This window comes from Desmodus rotundus, chromosome 1 (genome assembly GCF_022682495.2).
Source record: "Desmodus rotundus isolate HL8 chromosome 1, HLdesRot8A.1, whole genome shotgun sequence".
Taxonomy (NCBI): Eukaryota; Metazoa; Chordata; class Mammalia; order Chiroptera; family Phyllostomidae; genus Desmodus; species Desmodus rotundus.
The window spans coordinates 9,296,720-9,310,363 of record NC_071387.1 but is presented as its reverse complement, the minus strand read 5'-3'; the positions used below and the strand labels follow the sequence as shown (position 1 = coordinate 9,310,363).

Genomic DNA, 13,644 nt, shown 5'->3' with positions numbered 1-13,644 from the left:
TTCAAAAGCAGTTAATTGTATTCACATTTAAAAACCAGAGAAAAACCACATAAATAAAACATACCAGTCTTTCCTCCTACTTTCTGCCAATGAAGGTTCCTTTCATTTATTTCTAACAGTTTTTAATATTCTCTGAGCCACAATAAAATTTTATGTGATGGAGATTAGAGAGGCTATGCTATTTGGAAGTTTGGCTGCAGAGTCTGTATTTCATGCCACTTCATTACATTTTGTAAGGATTTCCCTCTTCACCACAAGGATTAGTTTTCTTCTCACTTTGAATACTCTTCTTAGGTTGTTAGTGTGAACTAGGTTAATCTCTCTCTTTTTTAACATATAAAAGATGAACAAACAAAATGTTCGACTTATTTTATTTTTTAAATAGAACACTAAATTTAGTCTTAGAATTCTCTGTTTGGTGAGTTTCCAGTTACAAGGTCTTGGCTTCCCTTGAGCACAGTTTGAAACAAAATAATGCAGTTTGTTCCTCGGCTGGAACATGCAGAGTGGAGTGTGCAGGCAAAGAAGCCCTGGCTCTGGTCCAGTGTTTCAAACCTTCTTAAGCTGCCACTCTCATCTCTGCTTCAAGGGCTGCAGAGAGGCAAACAGGATTAGTTATTTCTAGTCGAGAACAGCTAGGAAGGCTTACACACATCATTCAGGTAGCCAAACCATTACACAGGATGGCATGGTCATGACCAGGCGGAGTACACCAGGAAAATGGTGAAAATGAAGCCAAATCGGAAAAAACTCCCAAGCCCACAAACTGGCCCTCCTTAGGTCACTCAACGAGGTGGTACTAAGACAACGGAAGCTTTGGTGGGAGTGGGTGGAACAGGAAGGTTGGGAAAGTACCGTCCCCTCACACCAACACTGAAGAATGTGCTCAGGGCAGATCTAAGGGTGCTGGTGGGGAACAGAACTAACTCCTGCCACTCTCCTGGCTACTGTTGCCCCGGGCCTGCTCCAGGCCCACACTCTGGGACTAAGAGTTAGGAAGAAACTGACAGGGAAAAGATACCAGTTTAGTTTCACCCATCCCTAAATGGGGTAATACCAGAAAAGTAGTAATTCTTTTCTGAGTTATGGGTACCACACAAATACTTAGGAGTACAGTTTCAATTAATTAGGTCACAGGTAGCAAACACAAGGCCCACGCAGCCCTCCACCTTGTTTTATCCCGCCCAGCACCTTGTTTCTACCTGGCAGCAGTGCCGAGCTCTTTGCCCCTAGTTAAGGAGTAGTTACATTTAAACAGTCCTAAAATTACATTCGGCCCTTTGAAGGCAACCTCAAGGCTGATGTGGCCCCTTGTGAAAATGAGTTTGACACCCCTGAATTAGGTAATGGCCTTACCACTCAACAAGGCTTCTTTCCTGTTTTAAAAAGCATCCGCTGAATAAAACAAATATATGTTCCTTTAGGATATTCTTAGTTTTCAAAACTTCTTGTAGTACCCCTAAATTATGGAAAGGGCAATTAGGGCCAGGATATACAGGGGGCTGATGGGAACTGGTACGTGAACCCTGCAGCCACAGTGAGTAGGGAAGATAATGCCTCAGGGACCCACGCAGGCTGTGCTCACTGTAGGGGACCAACACAGGTGGGGCAGGGAGACAGCGGAGGCCAACACCACAGAGAGAGAGAGACAGCTGGATCTAAACAGTGTTCAAGGAAACGGGCTTCTGGCTAATAGAGTAAGTGTGTCCATTAGAAATTCACACATTGGCCTTCTGTTTCCCTGGCGCCGAGAGTGGTGCCAGGCACGTATAAAGTGCTCACTAAATCTGAAAGAAGCTTAGATGTGCATTAAAAGTCAGTGACCAGGCTGACATTCTTTCTATGATTTTGGATCCAGGGTCAACAGAATCATACCAAGAATATTTCTTTGGGGATAAGTGTTAAAGGGAACATATGACAAATGGAGAGTTACCAAGGAGGCAGCATGAGGTAGTAAGAAGGGGGTTGGCTTGGAGCCAGGTGAAGTGAGTTTTCATTCCATCTATGCTGGTCACCTTAGACAAGGCACTTCAACTTTCCAAGTGCCAATATTCTCGTCTGCAAAAGAGAATAAAACTAACTAGCACCTAGGGTTGCTGAAAGAGCCAATGGGGAAAAACGTGGTTAGCACAGTGCCTGGAACATAGCAGATGGCTCAAAATGGTCCTCTTAAAAGAATTTTAAAGAGGTGTGGGGGAGTATTAGGGGCTTCCCTTATAAATAAAGTACACATCTAAATAAATAAAGGTGTTCTACACACTTAATCTGTGGGTGCTGCCAGCATACCTCTTTGGTAGTCTTAGAGCTAAATATTTACAAGCCACACAAGAAGGCCCTGTACTAACTATACAGTCAGGACTTATTTTTTACCCAAACAAGCATCTTTATCCATCAGATTGGCTCAGACTACCTTTTCAGCTCTTTATGAGGATTCTCAAATTTTCTCAGTGGGATAGATATTCTTAACAATGCGTCTCTGGCCCTTGTGACAGTCCACACACAAGGATTCTGACAGTATTTTGAGAGGCAGCACCCAATAAACATGACCTGGTCCCCTAGGTGAGCACTTTGAAGGGGCTAAGATCCCTTTATAAGTGTAATTCCTGGATGTCTCTCCCTTGTCTGAAACCAAAGCCTCCCCTTCCCTGACACTGCATCATGATGACCTATTTGTACGTCCCTCACTCCCACCGACGATGTGACCTTGGGCAAGTTACTCCTCCATCCCTCTGACAGGCCATCCTGTAAAATGGGGATATTATCGATCTTCCAGGACTGCTGTTGCAATCACATATCATATCTATAAAGGTCTTGTTTTAGACCTATCTGCTACCCTTAAGAGTTACCAAAAAACAGTATGAATTAAACTCAAGTTACGAAAATCTGGAAGAAAAATGGGGCCTCTGTGCTAGAAGAAATCACACTGAAGTATTTACATTAGAGAACAAGATTTAGTTAAGCCTTCCCTATTTATCATTTATAAAGGAAAACAATCAATATACATTAACTGAGCAAAGAAAACAAAAACTTACATTTTTCTTATACAGGATTATCACAACATTATTGACCGAGAAAGCCAGAAATAAGTATTACCTGACTCTGAACTAAACATTGCTGGGTTTGTTTCTATTGAAGCAGTCATTCTCACAGAAGATGGCATTCTAGAGTGTTCAACAGCTTTGATCTTTCAGCTGCTTAATGGGTTTGAGAAGCATTAAGCTTCCATCTTTAAAAAAAATTAAGAAAAACACAGTTTGTCAAGGTATGACAGGCCACATCTCTATTTGTCAAGAGATGGTCATCAGAAATCTCAGGCTAAAATAGCCTTTGTACTCTGCCTCTCATCAAAAAGATAATAAAAAGCCACTACTGAGGAAATAAAGGGCAACAATTACAAAACTCTTAAATTCTGAAACTGAAAAGGCCAAAGACTTAGCTAAAATTGATGTCTGCTCAGCTACTTTGCTCCCAGAGAAACTGCAAATAACTGGTCAGGATCCCGGGAATCACATGTGAGATGTAAGGAGACCCCCTCTCCCTAAGAGGTTTCTACCACCCATCAGTGAAGTTCAGAACTCAGTTAAGAACTGTTCGTGTATGAAGAGTTTTTTAAAATCAAAGTAATACATGTTCATAGCCTTAAACTCAAAACAGAAAGTAAGACAGACTCATACTGAAAAGCAGCAGTCCTTCTCATGATGCCCCCTGCCCTTCAGTCACAGTAATCACACACAGCATTTATCTCCTTATTTTTAAGTAACTATTTCTTTCTTTTAAAGATTTTTATTTATTTATTTTTAGAGAGAGAGGAAGGTGGGGGAGAGAGAGAGAGAGAGAGAAAGAAAGAGAGAGAGAGAGAGTGAAACATGGACATGAGAGAGAAACATCAATCAGCCGTTCATACTCCAACTGGGGATCATGCCTGCAACCCAGGCATAAGCCCTAACCGAGAGTTGAACTGGCGACCATTCACTTTGCAGGGTGATGCCCAACCAACTGAGCCACACCGGTCAGGGCCAAGTAACTGATTCTTGATTTTAAATTTTAAACAATATTTGACTTCCCATTATAGATATTATTATAAACACGTATACACTATATGCCAGACTCTAAGAGCTTTGCAGGTATTAACGCATTTTAATTTTACTTGACCGAAGGTCATCAGTGATTCGAACAAAAGCTGTCTCAGTGGAGAGGTGGGGGCTAAATCCAGAGAACACTGAGGACAGAATGGGAGAGAAATAGACAGTAAATAGAGATAAGTCTTTTGAGGAATTCTATCCTAAAAGGGAAAACAGAAATGTTGTAAAGGAGATGTGAGTCTAGGAAGTTTTGTTAAGTTTGGGAGATACTATACCATTTTAGCAAGCTCATATGAATGCACCAGTAAAGAAACCACAATGATGCAGGAGAGAGGACTCGCTGCTGGAAGGATTCCCTTAAGATAGCAAGCAGGCACTGCAGTGTCGCCATCTCAACAAGGCTCTCCTTGGCCATCTACCTAAAATCGCGATTCCTGCCATCTCACCGCTCCCCATCCACTCTCACTCTCTGCTTTATTTTACTCCTAGTACTTACCATTAGGCTACTGTAAATACTACAATAAATACTATATATTTAACTTGTTCATTCAAGGTCTTCCCTAATAGAATGTAAGCTTAGGATAGAATAAGGACGGAGATTTTTGCCTATTTTTAGGCAATTCACTATTGTATCCTCAGTGTCTACAACAGTGCCATGAAAAATACTCATTGCATGAAGTCAGGTGGATGGCAGAGTGGCTGGCCCCAGAGAGGACAGATAGTTCGTGCACGGTGGAGAAGGCGGACTGGAAGAGGAGAGATGCAGGGCATGGGCAGGTGTGGCACAGGCTCCTGCCACTCTGCTCTGAGGTCTTCCATTAGGTAAGTATAGAAATTTCAGGTTTGAAATAATTTTCCTTTAGAAGTTCAAGACACGCTTGACTTGTCTTTTGGTTCCTAAATTGTCACAGAAAAGTGTCATGCAGTTTTGATTCTTAGCCTTTGTATAAGGATTACTTCGTCTCTAAACTTGTATTACAAAATTTCACAATAAAAGGCTTAGTATCTTCTTTTTTTAATGTGCGTATGTACATACAAAATTATGTATACCATATAAGCAACTTTCAAAGGAAAGAATTTTGAGACCCCAAAACCCAGCACCTAATTCAATGGTTGACAAACTACAGCCTAAAGGTCAACTCCAGCGTGACGCCTACTTTTGCAAATAAAGCTTTGCTGGAACACAGCCATAGCCACTAGTTTACTGATTATAACCTACAAGGTCAGAGTCTAGCAGTTGCAGCAGGGACCAGTTTACTATTGGATCCTTTATAGAAATGCTTCCTGATCCCTCACCTAGCTCCAGACAAAAAAACAATACTTTTGATGTACGCCTCTTCCCAACTATACTCTTTTCACTCTTTTTGAGGAAACTACTACCTAAAATTTGTGTTAATCATTTCTTTTTTGCCCCCCTTGTAATTAGTATGTGTCCCTAAATAATGTGCCACTTGGTTTTTCTTACTTGAACTTTATATGAATGAAATCATACAATCAAACTGTATGGTCTTCTACAGCTTGTTTCTTTTACTCGGAACTCTGTATTAGAGACCCTCTATCATACTGACAGTGTTCATTTGCACTGATACAGTATCCTATTATATGACTATACAAAAATGCATTAGTTCTCTGTTGATGATCATGTGGGCTCTTCACAGGTTTAAAAACAAAAACAAATGCAGTATGAACATGCTTTTACAGGTATCCAACTATACATGACCAAGAAGTGTGTGTGTATGTGTACCCCCCCACACAATTCCACCCAGCCGTAGTCAAAAGCAGCCAAAAGATGTTCACTACAGTGTTGTCTACTAAACAATTAAGCTATGAACAACTTAAATGGCCATCAAGAGAAAGAAGATTTAGTAAGTTAGTGTAATTTAGTAAATGAGTAAATTAAACACATCAGTATAACGGAATGTAATATAGACATGTAAAAAATGACAAAGACGGAAGCTTATGTGGAAATATGCAAAATGTCCATACACATGATCAAATGGAAAACCGTAACCGACGGTGACACTATGAGAGTAAATGAAATGTGCGTTGGCACTGTAAAGGAATATGAATAATTAATGAAAACGACATGTTACTGTCTGAGGGGGTTGTGGCTGATTTCTTTTTCTAAAATTTTCTTTCATCTTTCCAATACACCCTTTAATTGAAATAAAATCATTAAAAAGCCCGTCTCAAGGCTGTCTACTCACAGTGCTGAGTTTGCTGCAAATGATGAGTATCCGGCGTTCGTAGAGCATACTGGCGTACAGATGTAACATGTTGTTCACGTCCACAGCCACAAAATATTCTGTCAGATTTCTCTAGGAGAAAGAAGAAGGGGAGATGTGTGCCTTATTTTATTGGTTCTTATTATGAGCAGTACCTAATAAAAGAATGAGAACAGAAAATAATCAGAAAGTATACTCTCCTCTTTGGAAAAGACCTCAGAGATGAGGCAGTTTACAGCAAGGACACCTGTGTGGTGATTACAGTTTACCACATGAGGTCACACAGAGAGCACTGCGCTGCTTTTCATAGAAGTTCCTGAAGGTAAACAAGACAGGAAGTCTGCAACCTTACAAATGAGGGAACCAAGGCTCAGAGAGATATGCCACGACCAAAAAGTCTACTCAGCAATGAAGGCGGACTACAGCTCAGATCTTCTGACCCCAGGTCCCGTGCCATATGTCTAAGCAAAAGAAAGTACCCAGGGACCAAGATGCTCCTGGCACAGAGCCTGGGTCTGTCCAACAGACCCCACCCATGAAGGCCAGCGAGCTCCTCTTCTGTCATCACTGCCGGTGTCCCCTCCTCCACAGTTTACATTTCAAAGATTTACAATTTCAGGTATTTCACTCAAAAAGAAAAAAAAAATCAAAGGCAAGTAGCAGCAAGTTGTGACAAAGCAGTGTTTTAACTAGCTTTAGTCTGTGGCCTGGGCTTCATTCCTTTAATTAGTACTGTAGATTGGTACTCTTCAGATTTCAGAAGAAATGTAATGTGTTTCATTTCTGCAACCCTTTCTATACCCACCTGACTTTAATAATACACATGAATATGCTAATTTCTTCAACGTTACAGCTTTTCAGTGCCACACAATATAATCCTCTGAAAATGAAGGGGGTGGGGAAGGAAGGAACACGATTGCTAGGGGTTGCAATTTATAATAATGAAACATCTATAACCCATAAATTTAAGTAAACCAGGTGGATTTTACATGCAAAATAGCATCAAGTACTTTTTGACAATATTATGTATGGGTTGGGAATAAAACCAGGCACTTATCTTACGATTTATTATTGTTTGATGGGAGAACCTGATTAACCATCGACCTTTACAAATAAAGAGTGAATTAATAGCTCCATACACTGACTACCTACCAAGTACCAGGTAATATACCAGGTACTGTGTATGTATAATTTTATGCGATATTCACAAAAACCCAGTGAGGTATTACTCTTTCCAATATATAGATAAAATACCGTATTTTTCGGACTGTAAGACACACCAGACCATATGACATACCTAGGTTTTAGAGGAGGAAAATAGGGGGGGAAAAAAACCCTTCCACCACTGCCCTCCTCCCCCTCACCCCCCCCACCCCCCGCTCCCAGTGAGCCAGGTAAGCTACATTTGGACTGTAAAACACACCCCCATTTCCTTCCCAAATTTGGGGTGGGGTGGGGAAGGCGCATCCTAGAGTCCGAAAAATATGGTAAGTCTGGGAGAAACCCAGTAACTGGTAGACCAGAATTTGGACTCAGATCCAATTCCACAGCCCATACGCTTTCCCTTACATTACATTGTCCCACTTAAGTACTTTAAACATCCACAATATACAAGGCTTTACATATGTTATTTTACTTAATCTTGAAACCACTCCTTGAACAGGTACTATTATCTCTGCATACGGAAAAGAAACAAGGCACAGAGAAAGTGAAGTAATCTGACCAAGGTTAGACAGTGGGTGGATGAGGCATCATTCAGTCGTGGGTGGGTTTGCCTTTAAACCTGTGCTCTTCCTTTACACCACTAAAATAATAGGTAAAGTTGTATTTGGAAAAAGAAAGCACAGCATAGCAACAAAGAAGGATCAAAGCATCCCTAAAGAAAGGAAAAAATGTTCTGTTAAAAATTACTGTTACCCTCTTTACTGAGTTACCCTTATGTGCCACACAATAGGCACTTTACCTCTTTTCTCTCTAATCTTCTCAAAAACCCTGAGGAAGGCATTATCATCTCAATTTCATAGACAGGAAAACTGAGGTTCAGGAAGGTTAAGTAGTCGTCCAGAGGTCACCCAGCTAGAAAGGGCCACGTTTCAAAAATCAGGTCTCCTGAACCCAAAACTTGCTCTAACCACCACACCAACCGGCCTCTTAACAAACTTGGAAAGCAAAACAAAACAAAAAAGAAAGGCAGTCTGCATTAGTTAACAAGCTCGTCTGCTGCCCAGTGGACTGAGGAGTGCTGAGTTAATGATGTCAGGGTGAGGTTTGTTCCGAAGACAGTGACATGGCAGAGCTCCTCTTGCAAACAAAAATACAAGGCCCTCAGCTGAGCATTTCAGTAAAATGCTTTAACTGCTGATGAATTACATGAATTTTTCTTTTAGGAGAGGATGAAAGTAAAAAGAAAATAGAAATGAGGAGCTTAAAGAAGGCCAGAAAGCCCATTAGCACTTTTGACAGATCCAAAGATAACTCTGAAGCCACCAAAACGTGGCCTCAAGAGTCTGCCAAGAAGCTTCACGCTGGGTAGAAATATGTTACACAGCTTGCCATCCAAATAAGGAGACACAGCGTCAGAGACAAATCCTGTGCCTTATTTTGGTGGGAGAAAAAGAAAAATCACAAGGATACTTTTGTGTATGGGGAAGGGAACATCTATGAAATAAAAACGCCACTTGGTTGAGGTATAACCCCCAGGTCCAATAATCATGTTCTGAGAGATTCAGGTGCTTGTACCAAAAACTCTACACAGGTATGTTAAAAATATGTAACATTTAGCCAAATTCTCTCTAAACTGTCATGTACTTTTTTTGGTATTTCTCATCCCATCTGTGCTGATTACGAAGATATTTGTGTCTAAACAGAAGCTGTCTTTCTTATCTGCTTCCTTCCCTGCCTCTTTCCTTCTGGGACCCCAATGCCTAGGCAGGCGGGAGTGGTAGGAGTGGGGACAGTCCTGGGACCCTTGATCAGCCATGGGAGCACCTGGGGGGCAGAGTGGGACTTGAAAGCAGCTATAAGGGGGCACCTGCAGTTCCCACCCTGCTTCATCTCAGAAGAAAACACCTTGGACAGAGGGGACTCCTTCCTAGTGTCTTAAAGTATCCAGCAGCTTAAGCCACACCAATCCTCAACTTCTTAGGCCTGTCCTACCATTTCAAACCCCTGGTCTTTACGTCTGCTGTTTTCTCTGCCTAGAATGTTCTCTTCCTTGAGGACCCACTTACTTTTCCAGACCTAGCTGAAATGTCACCTCCTCCTAGAAGGCTTCCTCGACTCATTTTCAAGCTCCCCTTTGTGTTTCCATGGCAATTTGTCTCCATCTTACAATGTTTCAGTTACAAGTACGTTTCTGTCACTAGACTGAGGTCCCTTTGGATACAATGATGTATCCCATCATCTAGCAGTTTGATGAAGGAACAAATCCAGGAGTGGAGAAAGCACTGTCTGAAGACTACTGCTCTGTAGTTCGGGTGTAAGCAGAGTGGTGTAGGAGGAAATACACCAGTCTGGAAAAGTAACAGGTGGTATATGAGGAGAAACATAGCATTTGACTTCAGAAAACCTGGGTCTGAGGTGGATGAAGTGATCAATTACTGAGTAATGGTGAAGGGCCCACAGAAAAAGAACTGACACTGGTGATTCAGAGTCAGATGAACAGTTGAGAAGTGTGGGTACGGCCTTTTGAAGGTATCCGTGGCTACATTTACTAAAGTGTAAAGAAACAGGTAGTTTGTTCATCAGGTAATGGGCAGCCAGGAGAAACTGTACACAGAAGCAGCTGTTCATTTCACAGCCAGGCCAATCCTATTTCTCAGACAGGGAAGATCAGAGTGTAGGAACTGAGAATAAGAGAAGGTTTCCATGACAAGTTGTCCTGGGTCAGGACTGCAGCCAGAACATAGCTGTGAGCTTACATTTCTAAAAGACACAAGGTATGCCACTCTCCCAGTACTTTGCTGCAGTGGAACTGAGTCTGTAACTTCACATTTCTGTCTCTATAACCAGCCCATCAACAAACACTTATTTAACTCCCACTATATGTTTAGTACCATCCTGGGTGCTGAGCTTGGCACAGATGAACTAAACATGATCTCCATTTCCCAGGCACTTAGTCTGGATATGGAAGTGGCACGTGACCCAGAAACCCAGTGTACAAAGTACTGTGATACAGGCAACAGATATTCCAGGCTAAGAAGGGCAGATTCGACTCTGCTGGATGGATATGGGGAGAAGGCTGGGGAAGACGTGTCCGAGTAGAAGACATGTGGTCTGGGCCTCCCACCAAGAGTTCACTCAATGGGCAGAGGGAGAAGTATATTCTAGGCAGAGGGAAAGGCAGGGAGGAGAGCACAGGGAGTGGGGCGTGCTAGGGCAGGGGAGGTGGGCCAGGTCCTGAGGGAGCTGCTGAGGAAACATGGTACAATCACATTTGTATTTCAGCAAAATCTTCCTACAGGTCCCGTGGAGGGTGCACAGGAGAGGGTGAACAGGAGGCAGGGCAGTCAGCTAACAGCTACTGTCATAGTCTGGAAAAGAATGATTCAAACAAACTATGCAGATGAAAGCTTTGGATACGGATGCGACAGATTTCTATAAAGAGGAATCACAGGACTTAACAATGAATTAGACTTGGGAAGTGGGGCAGGGAAGAAGAATCTGAACAAGTGCCAGACTTCCAGGTTACTGTGCACCACACCTGTCCACTCGCCCAAACAGTGTCTTAAAGGGTGAGTCTATTTATTGAACGATCAATCCTCCTTCTGAAGAACCACCCATCCTGTCAAACATGGTGCCTGCCTAGTGTCCTGGATTATAATGCCATCATGGCTAAGCCTAAATAACCACCCCTTTCATTCCCTGACAATTACTTCTGTGTGTCTCCCCTGCTAGGAAAGGAAAACCTTGCATAGAGGGACTATCTCCCAGCGCCCATGCTCAAAGGGACACAGTGTTCTCAGTGCCGTTACATTTTTAGGCTTAAGGACATTTCTTTCGTATTCATGGAGTTGAAGCATTACTTCCATTACCTATATTGTTACATCCTTCTGAGCGTTTTTCTATCTGCCTGGAATTTAATATGGACCCATTCTGGAGGTTGGGTAGCAGGGACACAAAGCTGACCACTACTCAGGCTAATTAATGGTCAAAGCTGACCATTACTCGGGCTCCATCCGAGGAAGGTCTCTGGTTAATAAGGACACAGCAGCCTGGAAGGTGAGTTTCATGTGCAGCACAAGCTCCTTAGGTTCTCCCGGCTTTTGTTTCTCATCTCTACAAAGAAACAGTGGTGAAGGTCCCTTCTCTCTCTAACCCTCTGTGCCTCTAAATGCAGACAAAGAGGGAGGGAAGGCACCTGACAAAACCCCATTTCCCCCAGGAGAAGCCCCATTATGACTGCTTGCTTCTAGCTGCCCCTGTTGGCTCCTGTGCCAACCCAGGTGGCTGGGGACTCCAGGCTCACTGTGATCCACACCCGGGGTTAGGAAGCAGGTGGGGTGGGTGTGGTGATGGGGAGGTAGAATGGGCTGATACTACGGGGCTTAGAGAAAAAGCATCTTAGGTTCAATACCTTTGGGAAATGAGATAATCCCCAAACCAAAGAACTGACTCTAAGCTGGGCACTCCTTGGAGCCTTCAGAACAGATGCTAGTCCGCCCCGCGGTCTGTCACTTTATTAGTCTTTGTGACTTCCAGCTTCATACACAGTGTAGATGATAAAGACTTACTATACTGTGTCTGGAAAAGCTTCTAAGGCAAGAGGCTTGGTTTTGACAATGGGTCTTACTTCCTGAAATAATTCCAACTTAGACTATTTTACCACAATGTAAACCTTTAAAATCCTCAATTGACTTTTTTTAAAAGAAGAACTTAGGCTCCCTTAGTTGTGTGGGATTCTTAAAAGGGAATTATAAATTTGGATTCTAAAATAATCTGCCTGAGAAAGAAGCCCACAAACTCACACAAGCAATCAAGTCAGAGACATATATTATAGGAAAGAAAGCAGAGTTTACCCCAAGGTCAACTTTTATCCCTTTGAATGAATGGAAAAACCATTAGAATAAACAATTGCCTGATAACTCTGAAGAGCAACAATGGAATTCTCTATAATCTCGGTACTTAATAATAGGCCTTCTAATACCACTAAACTTTATTTTTGAAAGTCATGATGAGTTCATAAATCTTTTCTATATCACGGTGCATCTTCTGACAAAGTGGAGTCTGGGCAATGTTATATGGAACTGTCCATTCTAAATGCTTTCCTTGCATCATTAACCACTGGGTATGACACTGGCCAGATAATTAAGACAGGTTTGTTTAATATTCCAAATGAAGGTCTATATGCTTACCCATTAATCAAAAGTACACTTCAAAACCTGACCGCTAAAAAATTCCTCCTATAGCCAGTTTACAATTTAATTATTACTACATATCTGTTCATGATCTGTGACTTTTTTTAATGAAGGTCAACTGTTTAAAATTTATAAAGATTTATGCTCATTTAATTACAGCCTGTATAAAATTCACTCCTACAACTGTTATCTTGATAGATAGAGAAAACCCTGATGAGCAATTATGTTGTGATAGTTTTTCAGCAAAAAATAAAATATTTTTAAAAGAAATTGAAGAAATAATGAGAATTAACTTCAACAGGCATCTGAAAGGGGAAAAAATTAATTTTCTATGTTTGCTTTTTATTAATGTCTTGCAGACAAAATGGCCCAAAGACCAAGTGAAAGAAACTATTATTTTTCCTTTTCCTGAGGGTGGCTGCATTGCTTATTCAGTCATTCCATAAATATATACTGAGCATCAACTATGTTCTAGGTACAGTACTAATTACACAGATGCAGTGATAAAAAAAAAAATACTGGTCCCTGTCCTCAGAAAGGAGAGACGATACTACACAAATATTCACATAATTAAGAACACTCACGATGAGTGATGTCTGTGAAGGGTATAGGGAGCCATGGAGCCGGAGGCCCAGGACCCAGCGGAATCTCAGTGCTGGGATCAGACCGACCCAAGTATGAGTCCCGGTTTGAGAATTTACTGGCTGGGTGACTAGTGGCAACTTACTTCATGTCTCCGGGCTTCACGTCCCTGTCAAAGCTCTTCAGGGATAACAACCACACCATGAGGCTGCTGTGAAGATTTCAGGATGTTAACAAACAGTGCCCAATCTGATCCATAGCGGGCATTAGCTCCTTTCCCTTTCTTATATTAACCTTTCTCTGAAGATGTGCACAAGAATAAGATTATCTATAGACAGAATCAGTTTCCATATCCCAAAGTCCTTTTACCTTTTTCTTTGCTTATTCACTAAAGTTTAT

General features: G+C 41.8%; 1 protein-coding gene across 5 annotated transcripts in view; it reads right to left on the bottom strand.

The window, feature by feature from the left end:
- Positions 1-13,644, bottom strand: part of DENND1A (DENN domain containing 1A) — a 492,157-nt gene that overhangs the window by 234,208 nt on the left and 244,305 nt on the right. For all 5 annotated transcript variants that reach the window (XM_053920814.2, XM_053920818.2, XM_053920816.2 and 2 more), the window contains one exon: positions 6,290-6,400. In XM_053920814.2, coding sequence (XP_053776789.1) covers positions 6,290-6,400 — 111 coding nt within the window. The remainder of the gene's footprint in view (positions 1-6,289; positions 6,401-13,644) is intronic.